Raw genomic sequence first — 16,027 nt, 5'->3', positions numbered from 1 at the left:
GGACCCGTATGAGGAATGTGTGTGTGTGTGTGTGTCTGCGCGCGCGCAGCCCCTCTCACCGTGTACCTGTCCTCTGGGATCAGGTCGTGGTCCCGCAGTTGGCTGAGGAACGTGCCCGGGTTCTTCATGCAGGACATCTCTGTTTTGTGACGATGGAAGAAGCGCAGCAGCTCCTCCGGCTTTAGGACGGCCAGCGGGTCCATCACGGAGGGACTCAACGAGTCCAGATGTGCAGCCAGATGTGAGACAGAGGATCTGACAGGTCAACAGTCTGTGGGTACTCCAGGTGTGGAGATTGAGTCCGGTGTATATCTTGGTATATATTGGTATATCTTCTCCTGAGGATCTGCCCACAAATTGTCCTTTCTCCTTCCAGTGAAAGTGAAACTACTTTGAAATGATTTTGTGAAGTCGCAGTTCCTGTCCAGGGCACCAGGGGGCATCACTGCACAGCACACATCAAAGGTTTTCATCCAAGGGAAGTTTATTTGTGTAGCAAAGTTTAATAAACTTTATTCAACCAGGAAGATTGAGGTTATTTTTCAGTTGACACAGGACAAGACAAGCAGCCCAGAGAGAAACACAGCTACTGATAAGAAACAGCACAAAGCAGAATGTGAAGATACAAAGAATCACCTCCACGTTCCAAGACTCAGGCCAAGCAGCCACAAACATCCACATCCAGTTCCTTCATCCTGCTTCTAAAGACGTTCATTAGCTGAATTTCTGCTTCAATACATAAAAGTGAGGTATGAGAACAAGTTAAAGTACAGTGTATTGGATCCCACAGATTTACAGTCTCCACAGGCATCGGCTCTTATCAGACCTCTTATTAAGACAGGGTTGAGATTGTACAGTGTTGTGACGAACACACATTCTAATTAACTTCAAGATTAACACCAAGCAGCAACGGTTATTGTAAGTGATTGTCTAAAAGCCATATATCTGGCCCAAACTGCTCCTGCCCCCACCCTCCTGCATTTGTTTAGAGTTCAGTTATATTCCCATCTTCACACACACACAGACAAATATAGATTTTAAAATCCCAACACTACATCATATCAGATGTGACACAAATAATATTTAAGTTTAGTGACGTGGAAATCCAGATATTTTGCATGATGCAAATGCTTTGGAGAAAATACATTTTTAAATACATATATTTATAGTATATTAGGAGAAGTCACTAAGTTTTGTAGAAAAGGAAAACACATGAATATGAAAACAGTGGTCATTACAGTGAAAGTGAAACGGTAAAAAGTACTGAATTGAGTTGTCACATGGTAAGAAGTATCCCATAATAACCACTCTTCACAAGAAGTGTTATAACCTGAACAGTGGGTTTACTGAAACTTCAATTACACTGATAAAAAATACAATCTACACTGCAAAATGCTTTCTCCAGTTAAGTTGGATAAAGTTGGACGCCTGAGTTATTTTAATTAATACACTGTAAAAAAAAAGGTCACAAAATACAACTATTAAACTGCATCTCTGTAACTTTTAAGCCTTTTTTCCAACTGAGTACAGAGTTTCAAAACGTAACCCTGCTCATCAATCAGTGCTCTGTTCATCGATCTTAAACACGACATTGAACAGACTGTATATAAACATTACGATTGACAGCTGAGATGGACTTAGGATCGGTTGAGCGTATATGTGAGTACATTAGTATGCATCAAAAAATAATCACATATACTTCAAATTGGTGTTTATCTTTTGATTGGCTCCTACTTCTGTCAAAGCTCCAGGTCAGCTTCTCCTCTTTCACACACACCACTCTTCCGTTTTTCTGGTTCTCCTTCCGGGACACACAGCACGTGACGGAAAGTATGTTAACACGCAGCAGCACCACCAGTTAATCAATTCAGAAATTGTACAAATGAAAACCAGTTACCCGATCTGTTTCATTTGGTTTGCACAGTCTGCACTCACACAGCGGGGGGTGGATCTTCAAGACTGAAGCCTGAAACAAACAAATCTACATCATCTTCCTTTGTCTCACAGTTCAGGTGTTTCAAGCTTAAAACTTCCTGTTGCTCTCTCACTACCTCCCTGTCTCCATCCATCCATCATTCATCCATCCATCCATGCATCCAATCTTGTCCCATGATACACACAAACACCCACACAAACACACTATACCTCTATGAGAGCACAGAGTGGTTTTCCTTCACACAAGATGTCTTTCTTCCAGCAGCTCTTCTGACTTGATGCCTGCTTTAAAAACTCTATTGGGGTCAACCAGCTCCTCTCTGTTCTGATACACTTTCCACGAGTCCCTGGTGGAGAAAGAGAAGATCGGATTGGATGTGTTGGTTAGGTCGATTTAGTTTAGGTTTACAGCGTTACACATAAAACATATCATCTGACCTTTCCTCAAGTGCCACATTTAATGGTGAACGTTACCTGATGCAAATTGTTTTTGGTGTAAAGTCCCAGCTTCACCTCCACATGTCACTTTGAAGACTTTGCCCACTTCTGGCTCTGTCTGGTTCTCAGTCGCTCCGTCTTCATCTGCAACGGACACATGCTGAGAGTTTGAGAAACTTGAACTCTTCTCAGCATAAATGTATCTTCATATAAACAAGCACCTGTGACGTCTGTAGAACTTTCATTGTCGCTGTAAGAAACAACCGAGTCCTCCTGGTTTTCCAGGTCATCCTCCTCATCCACAAATTCACTCAGATCATCATCATCATCGTCTTCCTCAGACAGTGAAAAAGGATGAAGCGAATTTAATGGTATTTCACCTTTTCATGTACATTACATTACATTACATCTCATTTAGCTGACGCTTTTATCCAAAGCGACTTACAATAAGTGCATTCAGCCCCGAGGGAACAAACCCAGAACAACAAGAATCAAGACAGTACAATTTCTTCGAAATAAAGCAAAACTACAAAGTGCTATTGGTAAGTGCCATTTTAGTGCTACCAAAGTGTTAGTTTCAAAAGTGGTTAGTTTTTGGTAAGTTTTTTTTTATTTTATTCAAGGTACAGTCGGAAGAGGTGTGTTTTTAGTTTTCTGCGGAAGATGTGTAAACTGTCAGATGTCCGGATGTCGATTGGGAGCTCATTCCACCATTTAGGAGCTAGGACAGCAAACAGTTGTGATTTTGATGAGCGTTTAGCTTGCAGTGAAGGAGCAACAAGCCGATTAGCCGAAACAGAGTGGAGTGAACGTGCTGGTGTGTAAAGTTTGACCATGTCCTGGATGTAAACTGGACCTGATCTGTTCACAGCATGGTACGCAAGTACTAGTGTTTTGAACCGGATGCGGGCAGCCACTGGTAGCCAGTGAAGGGAGCGGAGGAGCGGAGTAGTGTGAGTGAATTTAGGTTGGTTAAAAACCAGTCGAGCTGCTGCATTCTGAATGAGCTGCAAAGGTCGGATGGCACTAGCAAGTAGACCTGCCAGGAGGAAGTTACAGTAGTCTAGGCGTGAGATGACCAGGGCCTGGACCAGAACCTGCACCGCCTTCTGAGTGAGAAGGGGGCGTATTCTCTGGATGTTGTATAGCATGAATCTACAGGACCGTGTTGTTGCAGTAATGTTGGCAGTCAGTGAGAGTTGGCTGTCAAGTGTCACACCCAGGTTCCTAGCAGTGTGAGTGGGGGTTAGCACGGAGTTGTCAAAGTTAATAGTCAGGTCGTGGGTGGGAGAGTCTTTCCCTGGAAGGAACAGTAGTTCAGTCTTGTCAAGGTTAATCTTCAGGTGGTGAGCGGTCATCCACTGAGAGATGTCAGTCAGACAGGTAAAGATTCGTGCTGCTACCTGTGTTTCTGATCGAGGAAAAGAGAGGATTAGTTGGGTGTCATCAGCATAGCTATGGTAGGAAAAGCCATGCGAGTGAATAACAGAGCAGAGAGAGTTGGTGTACAAAGAAAAGAGGAGAGGACCCAGGACAGAACCTTTGAGAGTTTGAGAAAATGAAATCTTCTCAGCATAAATGTATCTTCATATAAACAAGCACCTGTGACGTCCGGAGAACTTTCATTGCTGCTAGAAGGAACCCGGTAGACCTGGTTTTCCAGGTCTTCCTCCTCATCCTTATAATCTTCATCATCATCATCATCATCATCATCATCATCATCATCATCATCATCATCATCATCATCATCATCATCATCATCATCATCATCATCATCATCATCATCATCATCATCATCATCATCAGCCTCTTCATCTTCCCCAGACACTGAAAAGGATGAAGCGAATTTAAGGGTATTTCACCTTTTCATGTACATATCAGTGGTTCCTTCTACATTTACAATTAAGACGCTCAATCTGCTGCTTTTCTCCCTTAAAATAAATACATTTTAAGCATAAAAATGACATGGGGAAATACATTGCCTTAGGGCTGTTCGATTATGGACAAAATCATAACCGTGATTATTTTGGAAAATATTGAAATCACGATTACTCAAACAATTATTTTTGAGTTTGGAAACATGATGCATTTATTCCGTATTTCTCTCTAAAAAAAAACTTTGTAACTGAGAATCGCGCCAGGAAACACTCTGAAAAATGACTTTAAACGATATAAATGACTGATTGTATATTATATAAATGATCAAATATGCATCCCATACTTTGGAATTCCCTTCTGTTTTTCTGGAGTTTCAATTTCCCCGATTTTCCTCTCAATATCATTATTAAATGCCCCCCCACACACACACACACACATACACACTTTCTCCACCCTTTCCCTGGTGGAGAAAGAGAAGATCGGATGGGACGTGTTGGTTTGGTCGGTTTAGTTCACAGCGTTACACATAAAACAAAGATACAACTAATATTCGACAACTTCTGCGATCACTTGACTTTTCCTCAAGCGCCACATTCAATGGTGAGCGTTACCTGATGCAAATTGTTTTTGGTGTAAAGTCCCAGCTTCACCTCCACATGTCACTTTGAAGACTTTGCCCACTTCTGGCTCCGTCTGGTTCTCAGTCGCTCCTTCTTCATCTGCAAAGGACACATGCCGAGAGTTTGAGAAACTTGAACTCTTCTCAGCATAAATGTATCTTCATATAAACAAGCACCTGTGACGTCCGGAGAACTTTCATTGTTGCTATTAGAAACAACTGAGTCCTCCTGGTTTTCCTGGTCATCCTCCTCATCCACAAATTCACTCACTTCATCATCATCATCATCATCATCAGCCTCTTCGTCTTCCTCAGACACTGAAAAAGGACGAAGCGAATTTGAGGGTATTTCACCTTTTCATGTACATATCAGTGGTTCCTTCTACATTTACAATGAAGACGCTCAATCTGCTGTTTTCTCTCTCAAAATAAATACATTTTAAGCATACAAATGACATGGGGAAATACATTGCCTTAGGGCTTCTCGATGATGGAAAAACTGATAATCATGATTATTTTGGACAATATTGAAATCACGATTATTCAAACAATTATTTTTGAGTTTGAAAACATGATGCATTTATTCAGTATTTCTCTCCAAAAAAACACTTTGTAACTGAGAATCGCGCCAGGAAACACTCTGAAAAATGACTTTAAACGATATAAATGACTTATTGTATATTATATAAATGATCAAATATGCATCCCATACTTTGGATTTCCCTTCTGTTTTCCTGGAGTTTCAATTTCCCAGATTTTCCTCTCATTATCATTATTAAATGTCCCACCCCCCCCCACACACACACACTTTCCCCACCCTTTCCCTGGTGGAGAAAGAGAAGATCGGATTGGATGTGTTGGTTTGGTCTGTTTAGTTCACAGCGTTTCACATAGAACAAAGATACAACTAATATTCAACAACTTCTGCGATCACCTGACTTTTCCTCAAGCGCCACATTCAATGGTGAATGTTACCTGATGCAAATTGTTTTTGGTGTAAAGTCCCAGCTTCACCTCCACATGTCACTTTGAAGACTTTGCCCACTTCTGGCTCTGTCTGGTTCTCAGTCGCTCCGTCTTCATCTGCAAAGGACACATGCTGAGAGTTTAAGAAACTTGAACTCTTCTCAGCATGAATGTATCTTCATATAAACAAGCACCTGTGACGTCCGGAGAACCTTCATTGCTGCTAGAAGGAACCCGGTAGACCTGGTTTTCAAGGTCTTCCTCCTCATCCTTATTTTCATCATCATCATCATCAGCAGCCTCTTCGTCTTCCTCAGACACTGAAAAAGGATGAAGCGAATTTAAGGGTATTTCACCTTTTCATGTACATATCAGTGGTTCCTTCTACAGTTACAATTAAGACGCTCAATCTGCTGCTTTTCTCCCTTAAAATAAATACATTTTAAATATAAAAATGACATGGGGAAATACATTGCCTTAGAGCTGCTCGATTATGGAAAAAATGATAATCATGATTATTTTGGACAATATTGAAATCATGATTATTCAAACGATTATTTTCGAGTTTGAAAACATGATGCATTTATTCAGTAGTTCTCTCCAAAAAAACACTTTGTAACTGAGAAACGCCCCAGAAAACACTCTGAAATATGACTTTAAACGATATAAATGACTTATTGTATATTATATAAATGATCAAATATGCATCCCATACTTTGGATTTCCCTTCTGTTTTCCTGGAGTTTCAATTTCTCAGATTTTCCCCTAATTATTAAATCCCCCCCCCCACACTTTCTCCACCCTTTCCCTGGTGGAGAAAGAGAAGATCGGATGGGACGTGTTGGTTTGGTTGGTTTAGTTCACAGCGTTACACATAAAACAAAAATACAACTAATATTAGTCAACTTCTGCGATCGCTTGACTTTTCCTCAAGCGCCACATTCAATGGTGAACGTTACCTGATGCAAATTGTTTTTGGTGTAAAGTCCCAGCTTCACCTCCACATGTCACTTTGAAGACTTTGCCCACTTCTGGCTCCGTCTGGTTCTCAGTCGCTCCTTCTTCATCTGCAAAGGACACATGCCGAGAGTTTGAGAAACTTGAACTCTTCTCAGCATAAATGTATCTTCATATAAACAAGCACCTGTGACGTCCGGAGAACTTTCATTGTTGCTATTAGAAACACCTGAGTCCTCCTGGTTTTCCTGGTCATCCTCCTCATCCTAAAATTCACTCGCTTCATCATCATCATCATCATCATCAGCCTCTTCGTCTTCCTCAGACACTGAAAAAGGACAAAGCGAATTTGAGGGTATTTCACCTTTTCATGTACATATCAGTGGTTCCTTCTACATTTACAATGAAGACGCTCAATCTGCTGTTTTCTCTCTCAAAATAAATACATTTTAAGCATACAAATGACATGGGGAAATACATTGCCTTAGGGCTGCTCGATGATGGAAAAACTGATAATCATGATTATTTTGGACAATATTGAAATCACGATTATTCAAACAATTATTTTTGAGTTTGAAAACATGATGTATTTATTCAGTATTTCTCTCCAAAAAAACACTTTGTAACTGAGAATCGCGCAAGGAAACACTCTGAAAAATGACTTTAAACGATATAAATGACTTATTGTATATTATATAAATGATCAAATATGCATCCCATACTTTGGATTTCCCTTCTGTTTTCCTGGAGTTTCAATTTCCCAGATTTTCCTCTCATTATCATTATTAAATGTCCCCCCCCCCACACACACACACACACTTTCCCCACCCTTTCCCTGGTGGAGAAAGAGAAGATCGGATTGGATGTGTTGGTTTGGTCGGTTTAGTTCACAGCGTTTCACATAGAACAAAGATACAACTAATATTCGACAACTTCTGCGATCACCTGACTTTTCCTCAAGCGCCACATTCAATGGTGAATGTTACCTGATGCAAATTGTTTTTGGTGTAAAGTCCCAGCTTCACCTCCACATGTCACTTTGAAGACTTTGCCCACTTCTGGCTCTGTCTGGTTCTCAGTCGCTCCGTCTTCATCTGCAAAGGACACATGCTGAGAGTTTAAGAAACTTGAACTCTTCTCAGCATGAATGTATCTTCATATAAACAAGCACCTGTGACGTCCGGAGAACCTTCATTGCTGCTAGAAGGAACCCGGTAGACCTGGTTTTCAAGGTCTTCCTCCTCATCCTTATTTTCATCATCATCATCATCATCATCATCATCATCATCAGCCTCTTCGTCTTCCTCAGACACTGAAAAAGGATGAAGCGAATTTAAGGGTATTTCACCTTTTCATGTACATATCAGTGGTTCCTTCTACAGTTACAATTAAGACGCTCAATCTGCTGCTTTTCTCCCTTAAAATAAATACATTTTAAGTATAAAAATGACATGGGGAAATACATTGCCTTAGAGCTGCTCGATTATGGAAAAAATGATAATCATGATTATTTTGGACAATATTGAAATCATGATTATTCAAACGATTATTTTCGAGTTTGAAAACATGATGCATTTATTCAGTAGTTCTCTCCAAAAAAACACTTTGTAACTGAGAAACGCCCCAGAAAACACTCTGAAATATGACTTTAAACGATATAAATGACTTATTGTATATTATATAAATGATCAAATATGCATCCCATACTTTGGATTTCCCTTCTGTTTTCCTGGAGTTTCAATTTCTCAGATTTTCCCCTAATTATTAAATCCCCCCCCCCACACTTTCTCCACCCTTTCCCTGGTGGAGAAAGAGAAGATCGGATGGGACGTGTTGGTTTGGTTGGTTTAGTTCACAGCGTTACACATAAAACAAAAATACAACTAATATTAGTCAACTTCTGCGATCGCTTGACTTTTCCTCAAGCGCCACATTCAATGGTGAACGTTACCTGATGCAAATTGTTTTTGGTGTAAAGTCCCAGCTTCACCTCCACATGTCACTTTGAAGACTTTGCCCACTTCTGGCTCCGTCTGGTTCTCAGTCGCTCCTTCTTCATCTGCAAAGGACACATGCCGAGAGTTTGAGAAACTTGAACTCTTCTCAGCATAAATGTATCTTCATATAAACAAGCACCTGTGACGTCCGGAGAACTTTCATTGTTGCTATTAGAAACACCTGAGTCCTCCTGGTTTTCCTGGTCATCCTCCTCATCCACAAATTCACTCACTTCATCATCATCATCATCATCATCATCAGCCTCTTCGTCTTCCTCAGACACTGAAAAAGGACGAAGCGAATTTGAGGGTATTTCACCTTTTCATGTACATATCAGTGGTATCTTCTACATTTACAATGAAGACGCTCATTCTGCTGTTTTCTCTCTCAAAATAAATACATTTTAAGCATACAAATGACATGGGGAAATACATTGCCTTAGGGCTGCTCGATGATGGAAAAACTGATAATCATGATTATTTTGGACAATATTGAAATCACGATTATTCAAACAATTATTTTTGAGTTTGAAAACATGATGTATTTATTCAGTATTTCTCTCCAAAAAAACACTTTGTAACTGAGAATCGCGCAAGGAAACACTCTGAAAAATGACTTTAAACGATATAAATGACTTATTGTATATTATATAAATGATCAAATATGCATCCCATACTTTGGATTTCCCTTCTGTTTTCATGGAGTTTCAATTTCCCAGATTTTCCTCTCATTATCATTATTAAATGTCCCCCCCCCACACACACACACACACTTTCCCCACCCTTTCCCTGGTGGAGAAAGAGAAGATCGGATTGGATGTGTTGGTTTGGTCGGTTTAGTTCACAGCGTTTCACATAGAACAAAGATACAACTAATATTCGACAACTTCTGCGATCACCTGACTTTTCCTCAAGCGCCACATTCAATGGTGAATGTTACCTGATGCAAATTGTTTTTGGTGTAAAGTCCCAGCTTCACCTCCACATGTCACTTTGAAGACTTTGCCCACTTCTGGCTCTGTCTGGTTCTCAGTCGCTCCGTCTTCATCTGCAAAGGACACATGCTGAGAGTTTAAGAAACTTGAACTCTTCTCAGCATAAATGTATCTTCATATAAACAAGCACCTGTGACGTCCGGAGAACTTTCATTGTTGCTATTAGAAACACCTGAGTCCTCCTGGTTTTCCTGGTCATCCTCCTCATCCACAAATTCACTCACTTCATCATCATCATCATCATCATCATCATCATCAGCCTCTTCGTCTTCCTCAGACACTGAAAAAGGACGAAGCGAATTTGAGGGTATTTCACCTTTTCATGTACATATCAGTGGTATCTTCTACATTTACAATGAAGACGCTCATTCTGCTGTTTTCTCTCTCAAAATAAATACATTTTAAGCATACAAATGACATGGGGAAATACATTGCCTTAGGGCTGCTCGATGATGGAAAAACTGATAATCATGATTATTTTGGACAATATTGAAATCACGATTATTCAAACAATTATTTTTGAGTTTGAAAACATGATGTATTTATTCAGTATTTCTCTCCAAAAAAACACTTTGTAACTGAGAATCGCGCAAGGAAACACTCTGAAAAATGACTTTAAACGATATAAATGACTTATTGTATATTATATAAATGATCAAATATGCATCCCATACTTTGGATTTCCCTTCTGTTTTCATGGAGTTTCAATTTCCCAGATTTTCCTCTCATTATCATTATTAAATGTCCCCCCCCCACACACACACACACACTTTCCCCACCCTTTCCCTGGTGGAGAAAGAGAAGATCGGATTGGATGTGTTGGTTTGGTCGGTTTAGTTCACAGCGTTTCACATAGAACAAAGATACAACTAATATTCGACAACTTCTGCGATCACCTGACTTTTCCTCAAGCGCCACATTCAATGGTGAATGTTACCTGATGCAAATTGTTTTTGGTGTAAAGTCCCAGCTTCACCTCCACATGTCACTTTGAAGACTTTGCCCACTTCTGGCTCTGTCTGGTTCTCAGTCGCTCCGTCTTCATCTGCAAAGGACACATGCTGAGAGTTTAAGAAACTTGAACTCTTCTCAGCATAAATGTATCTTCATATAAACAAGCACCTGTGACGTCCGAAGAACTTTCACTGCGGCGAAAAGGAACCCGGTAGACCTGGTTTTCCAGGTCTTCCTCCTCATCCTTATTATCATCATCATCATCATCATCATCATCATCATCATCATCATCATCATCATCATCATCATCATCATCATCATCATCATCATCATCATCATCATCATCATCATCATCATCATCATCATCATCATCATCATCATCCTCATCATCAGCCTCTTCGTGTTCCTCAGACACTGGAAAAGGACGAAGCGAATTTGAGGGAATTTTACCTTTTCATGTACATATCAGTGGTTCCTTCTACAGTTACAATTAAGACGCTCAATCTGCTGCTTTTCTCCCTTAAAATAAATACATTTTAAGTATAAAAATGACATGGGGAAATACATTGCCTTAGGGCTGCTCGATTATGGAAAAAATGATAATCATGATTATTTTGGAAAATATTGAAATCATGATTATTCAAACGATTATTTTCGAGTTTGAAAACATGATGCATTTATTCAGTAGTTCTCTCCAAAAAAACACTTTGTAACTGAGAAACGCCCCAGAAAACACTCTGAAAAAGGACTTTAAACGATATAAATGACTTATTGTATATTATATAAATGATCAAATATGCATCCCATACTTTGGATTTCCCTTCTGTTTTCCTGGAGTTTCAATTTCTCAGATTTTCCCCTCATTATTAAACCCCCCCCCCCACACTTTCTCCACCCTTTCCCTGGTGGAGAAAGAGAAGATCGGATGGGACGTGTTGGTTTGGTTGGTTTAGTTCACAGCGTTACACATAAAACAAAAATACAACTAATATTCGTCAACTTCTGCGATCGCTTGACTTTTCCTCAAGCGCCACATTCAATGGTGAACGTTACCTGATGCAAATTGTTTTTGGTGTAAAGTCCCAGCTTCACCTCCACATGTCACTTTGAAGACTTTGCCCACTTCTGGCTCTGTCTGGTTCTCAGTCGCTCCGTCTTCATCTGCAAAGGACACATGCTGAGAGTTTAAGAAACTTGAACTCTTCTCAGCATAAATGTATCTTCATATAAACAAGCACCTGTGACGTCCGAAGAACTTTCACTGCGGCGAAAAGGAACCCGGTAGACCTGGTTTTCCAGGTCTTCCTCCTCATCCTTATTATCATCATCATCATCATCATCATCATCATCATCATCATCATCATCATCATCATCATCATCATCATCATCATCATCATCATCATCATCATCATCATCATCATCATCATCCTCATCATCAGCCTCTTCGTGTTCCTCAGACACTGGAAAAGGACGAAGCGAATTTGAGGGAATTTTACCTTTTCATGTACATATCAGTGGTTCCTTCTACAGTTACAATTAAGACGCTCAATCTGCTGCTTTTCTCCCTTAAAATAAATACATTTTAAGTATAAAAATGACATGGGGAAATACATTGCCTTAGGGCTGCTCGATTATGGAAAAAATGATAATCATGATTATTTTGGACAATATTGAAATCATGATTATTCAAACGATTATTTTCGAGTTTGAAAACATGATGCATTTATTCAGTAGTTCTCTCCAAAAAAACACTTTGTAACTGAGAAACGCCCCAGAAAACACTCTGAAAAAGGACTTTAAACGATATAAATGACTTATTGTATATTATATAAATGATCAAATATGCATCCCATACTTTGGATTTCCCTTCTGTTTTCCTGGAGTTTCAATTTCTCAGATTTTCCCCTCATTATTAAACCCCCCCCCCACACTTTCTCCACCCTTTCCCTGGTGGAGAAAGAGAAGATCGGATGGGACGTGTTGGTTTGGTTGGTTTAGTTCACAGCGTTACACATAAAACAAAAATACAACTAATATTCGTCAACTTCTTCGATCACTTGACTTTTCCTCAAGCGCCACATTCAATGGTGAACGTTACCTGATGCAAATTGTTTTTGGTGTAAAGTCCCAGCTTCACCTCCACATGTCACTTTGAAGACTTTGCCCACTTCTGGCTCCGTCTGGTTCTCAGTCGCTCCTTCTTCATCTGCAAAGGACACATGCCGAGAGTTTGAGAAACTTGAACTCTTCTCAGCATAAATGTATCTTCATATAAACAAGCACCTGTGACGTCCGGAGAACTTTCATTCTTGCTATTAGAAACACCTGAGTCCTCCTGGTTTTCCTGGTCATCCTCCTCATCCACTAATTCACTCACTTCATCATCATCATCATCATCATCATCATCAGCCTCTTCGTCTTCCTCAGACACTGAAAAAGGACGAAGCGAATTTGAGGGTATTTCACCTTTTCATGTACATATCAGTGGTTCCTTCTACATTTACAATGAAGACGCTCAATCTGCTGTTTTCTCTCTCAAAATAAATACATTTTAAGCATACAAATGACATGGGGAAATACATTGCCTTAGGGCTGCTCGATGATGGAAAAACTGATAATCATGATTATTTTGGACAATATTGAAATCATGATTATTCAAACAATTATTTTTGAGTTTGAAAACATGATGTATTTATTCAGTATTTCTCTCCAAAAAAACACTTTGTAACTGAGAATCGCGCAAGGAAACACTCTGAAAAATGACTTTAAACGATATAAATGACTTATTGTATATTATATAAATGATCAAATATGCATCCCATACTTTGGATTTCCCTTCTGTTTTCCTGGAGTTTCAATTTCCCAGGTTTTCCTCTCATTATTAAACCCCCCCCCATCCACACTTTCTCCACCCTTTCCCTGGTGGAGAAAGAGAAGATCGGATGGGACGTGTTGGTTTGGTCGGTTTAGTTCACAGCGTTACACATAAAACAAAAATACAACAACTAATATTCGACAACTTCTGCGATCACCTGACTTTTCCTCAAGTGCCACATTCAATGGTGAACGTTACCTGATGCAAATTGTTTTTGGTGTAAAGTCCCAGCTTCACCTCCACATGTCACTTTGAAGACTTTGCCCACTTCTGGCTCTGTCTGGTTCTCAGTCGCTCCGTCTTCATCTGCAAAGGACACATGCTGAGAGTTTGAGAAACTTGAACTCTTCTCAGCATAAATGTATCTTCATATAAACAAGCACCTGTGACGTCCGTAGAACCTTCATTGCTGCTATAAGGAACCTGGTCCTCATGGTTTTCCAGGTCACCCTCCTCATTTTCATCATCATCATCATCATCATCATCATCATCATCATCATCATCATCATCATCATCATCATCATCATCATCATCATCATCATCATCATCATCATCATCATTCTCTTTGTCTTCCTCAGACACTAAAAAAGGACAAAGCGAATTTGAGGGTATTTCACCTCTCCTGTTTTCTCTCTTAAATAAACACATTTTAAGCATAACAATGACATTGGAAAATGCACTGCCTATTATAACATAATGACATTTTAATCTTTTACCTGCAATTAGCAGATGCTTTGGTATCTAAAAATACTAACTTTTTCAATAATCAGTGTTTAGCACAAATACAAACCTGTGGTTGCACCATCAGATGGAAACAGGGATCTCTTGGCCTGCAGGGGAGAAATAGGAAGAAATAGCCCAGATAAGAACAAATGATAACAAGATGATACTGAGTCTGACTTTAGTTATTTTTCTATTCAAGATGTTTTCACCGGTCTTGATTCAGTTTTATTGCGTCTTTTGTATCCCACTGATTTCAGGTGCCCGTCCTGAATAGAAATAGAAAAACAAGGAAAACAATCTTTACCACAAATAGTGTGTGAAGTGATTTGTGTATATTATAGAATAAGAATTGCTTTTCAACAAACCTTTATAAGTCTTGCCAGGGGGGAACCCTTATACTTAATGCTGGACTTCCATTTCCTCGAGCTTCCCTTCCCTGAAAACCTCTCAAATTCACTGGGAGTAAACCACTGTTTCTGGGACATAATGCACTTCTCCCCTGAGACACACGGAGGAAATTAAATGTTTTCATTGTCACAGTCATATCAGTTATATCTAAAATCCCAGCAGATAAAATGTCCACAATAAACTTTTCCTCCATTTTTAATTCAAGTAATGAAACAATTATTCCTTTAGAACCTCTGACCTTTGGCCAGGCGCTCCCTGCTCAGAATCCCCTCCTGGGATCCACAGGTCACAGGAAGCTGAGTCTTATGAAGTGGCAAAGTCCAAATGTCCCTTTTCTCTCCTTTCTTTATCGGAGATGCTGGGAAGTTTGAACACAATGTTTAGTTAAGATTTCCTTCTTTAAACAGATTTGTGTTAACTTGCCGTTCAGAGTTCATCAGGTTCACACACTTTTCTGGGTAAGAAGCTTTTGTTGAATCTGCATGTTTCGTACAAACTCACCGTAAGAAAGTTATGTAGGAGAAATTTAGGATGAGAAAATGCACATGTTCTTGCAGGAGGTCTAAAGTGCACTTTACAGCAGTCAAACTTTCAGGTGCTCTAAGTAAGGCTACATGAGAGGTAACTTACAGACTTTCTCTGACTTTTTCCTCCGATCTGGAGTCAGCTCAGAGGAAGGACTTGGCTGCTGCTCCTCATCATCCTCCTCGTACATGCTCCTCCTCAACAGCCTCCTCTTCTTTTTTACTGAGCTCACCTGCTCCTTCTCTTCCTCCTCAACTTCAGAGCGCTCCTTCCTTTTCCTCTTATCTGTCTCTTCCTTCTCCTTTTCGAAAAATCCTGCAATTACATGAAATGTCGGATGAGTAATGAAAACAAGGTTCACATTAAAACAAAGAAACTACTTTTTTGAAGGCGTCAGTGAAAGAATGATCTCACCTCTTCTCTCATTACATTAATACTGAAAGGCCTTTATGTTTAAAGAAGACACCATGAAAAGACTAGAATTTTTTTTTTTTTTTTTTTTTAAATCAATTCTTAGACTAGTATTGAAACAGTTAAAGAGGTGGGATGTGAGCAGATAAACACAGTGGACAGAATCACAATCAGTTAACACGCTAACGATGAGTCGCAGGGTTGGGTAGACGTTCAGGATGGTGTCTTTGAAAACACATCTCCAGAACCGGTGGATGTGCTGGGATCGCTCCCGCTCCACACTGTCCAGCACGTCATACAGGGCTGTGCTCTTGTTTTCTTTTTTCTTCATGCCACTCACTTTCTA

General features: G+C 39.7%; 1 protein-coding gene across 1 annotated transcript in view; it reads right to left on the bottom strand.

Annotated features, from left to right (window-relative positions):
- Positions 1 to 362, bottom strand: part of LOC133023672 (nuclear body protein SP140-like protein) — a 4,994-nt gene extending 4,632 nt beyond the window's left edge. Inside the window, exon 1 of the mRNA XM_061090746.1 lies at positions 60 to 362. Within this exon, the coding sequence (XP_060946729.1) occupies positions 60 to 203 (144 nt within the window). The 5' untranslated portion in view covers positions 204 to 362. The remainder of the gene's footprint in view (positions 1 to 59) is intronic.
- Between the last annotated feature and the right edge of the window lie 15,665 nt (positions 363 to 16,027).

The sequence above is a fragment of the Limanda limanda genome, chromosome 17 (assembly GCF_963576545.1).
Source record: "Limanda limanda chromosome 17, fLimLim1.1, whole genome shotgun sequence".
Taxonomy (NCBI): Eukaryota; Metazoa; Chordata; class Actinopteri; order Pleuronectiformes; family Pleuronectidae; genus Limanda; species Limanda limanda.
This window is presented reverse-complemented; position numbering and strand designations above follow the sequence as displayed.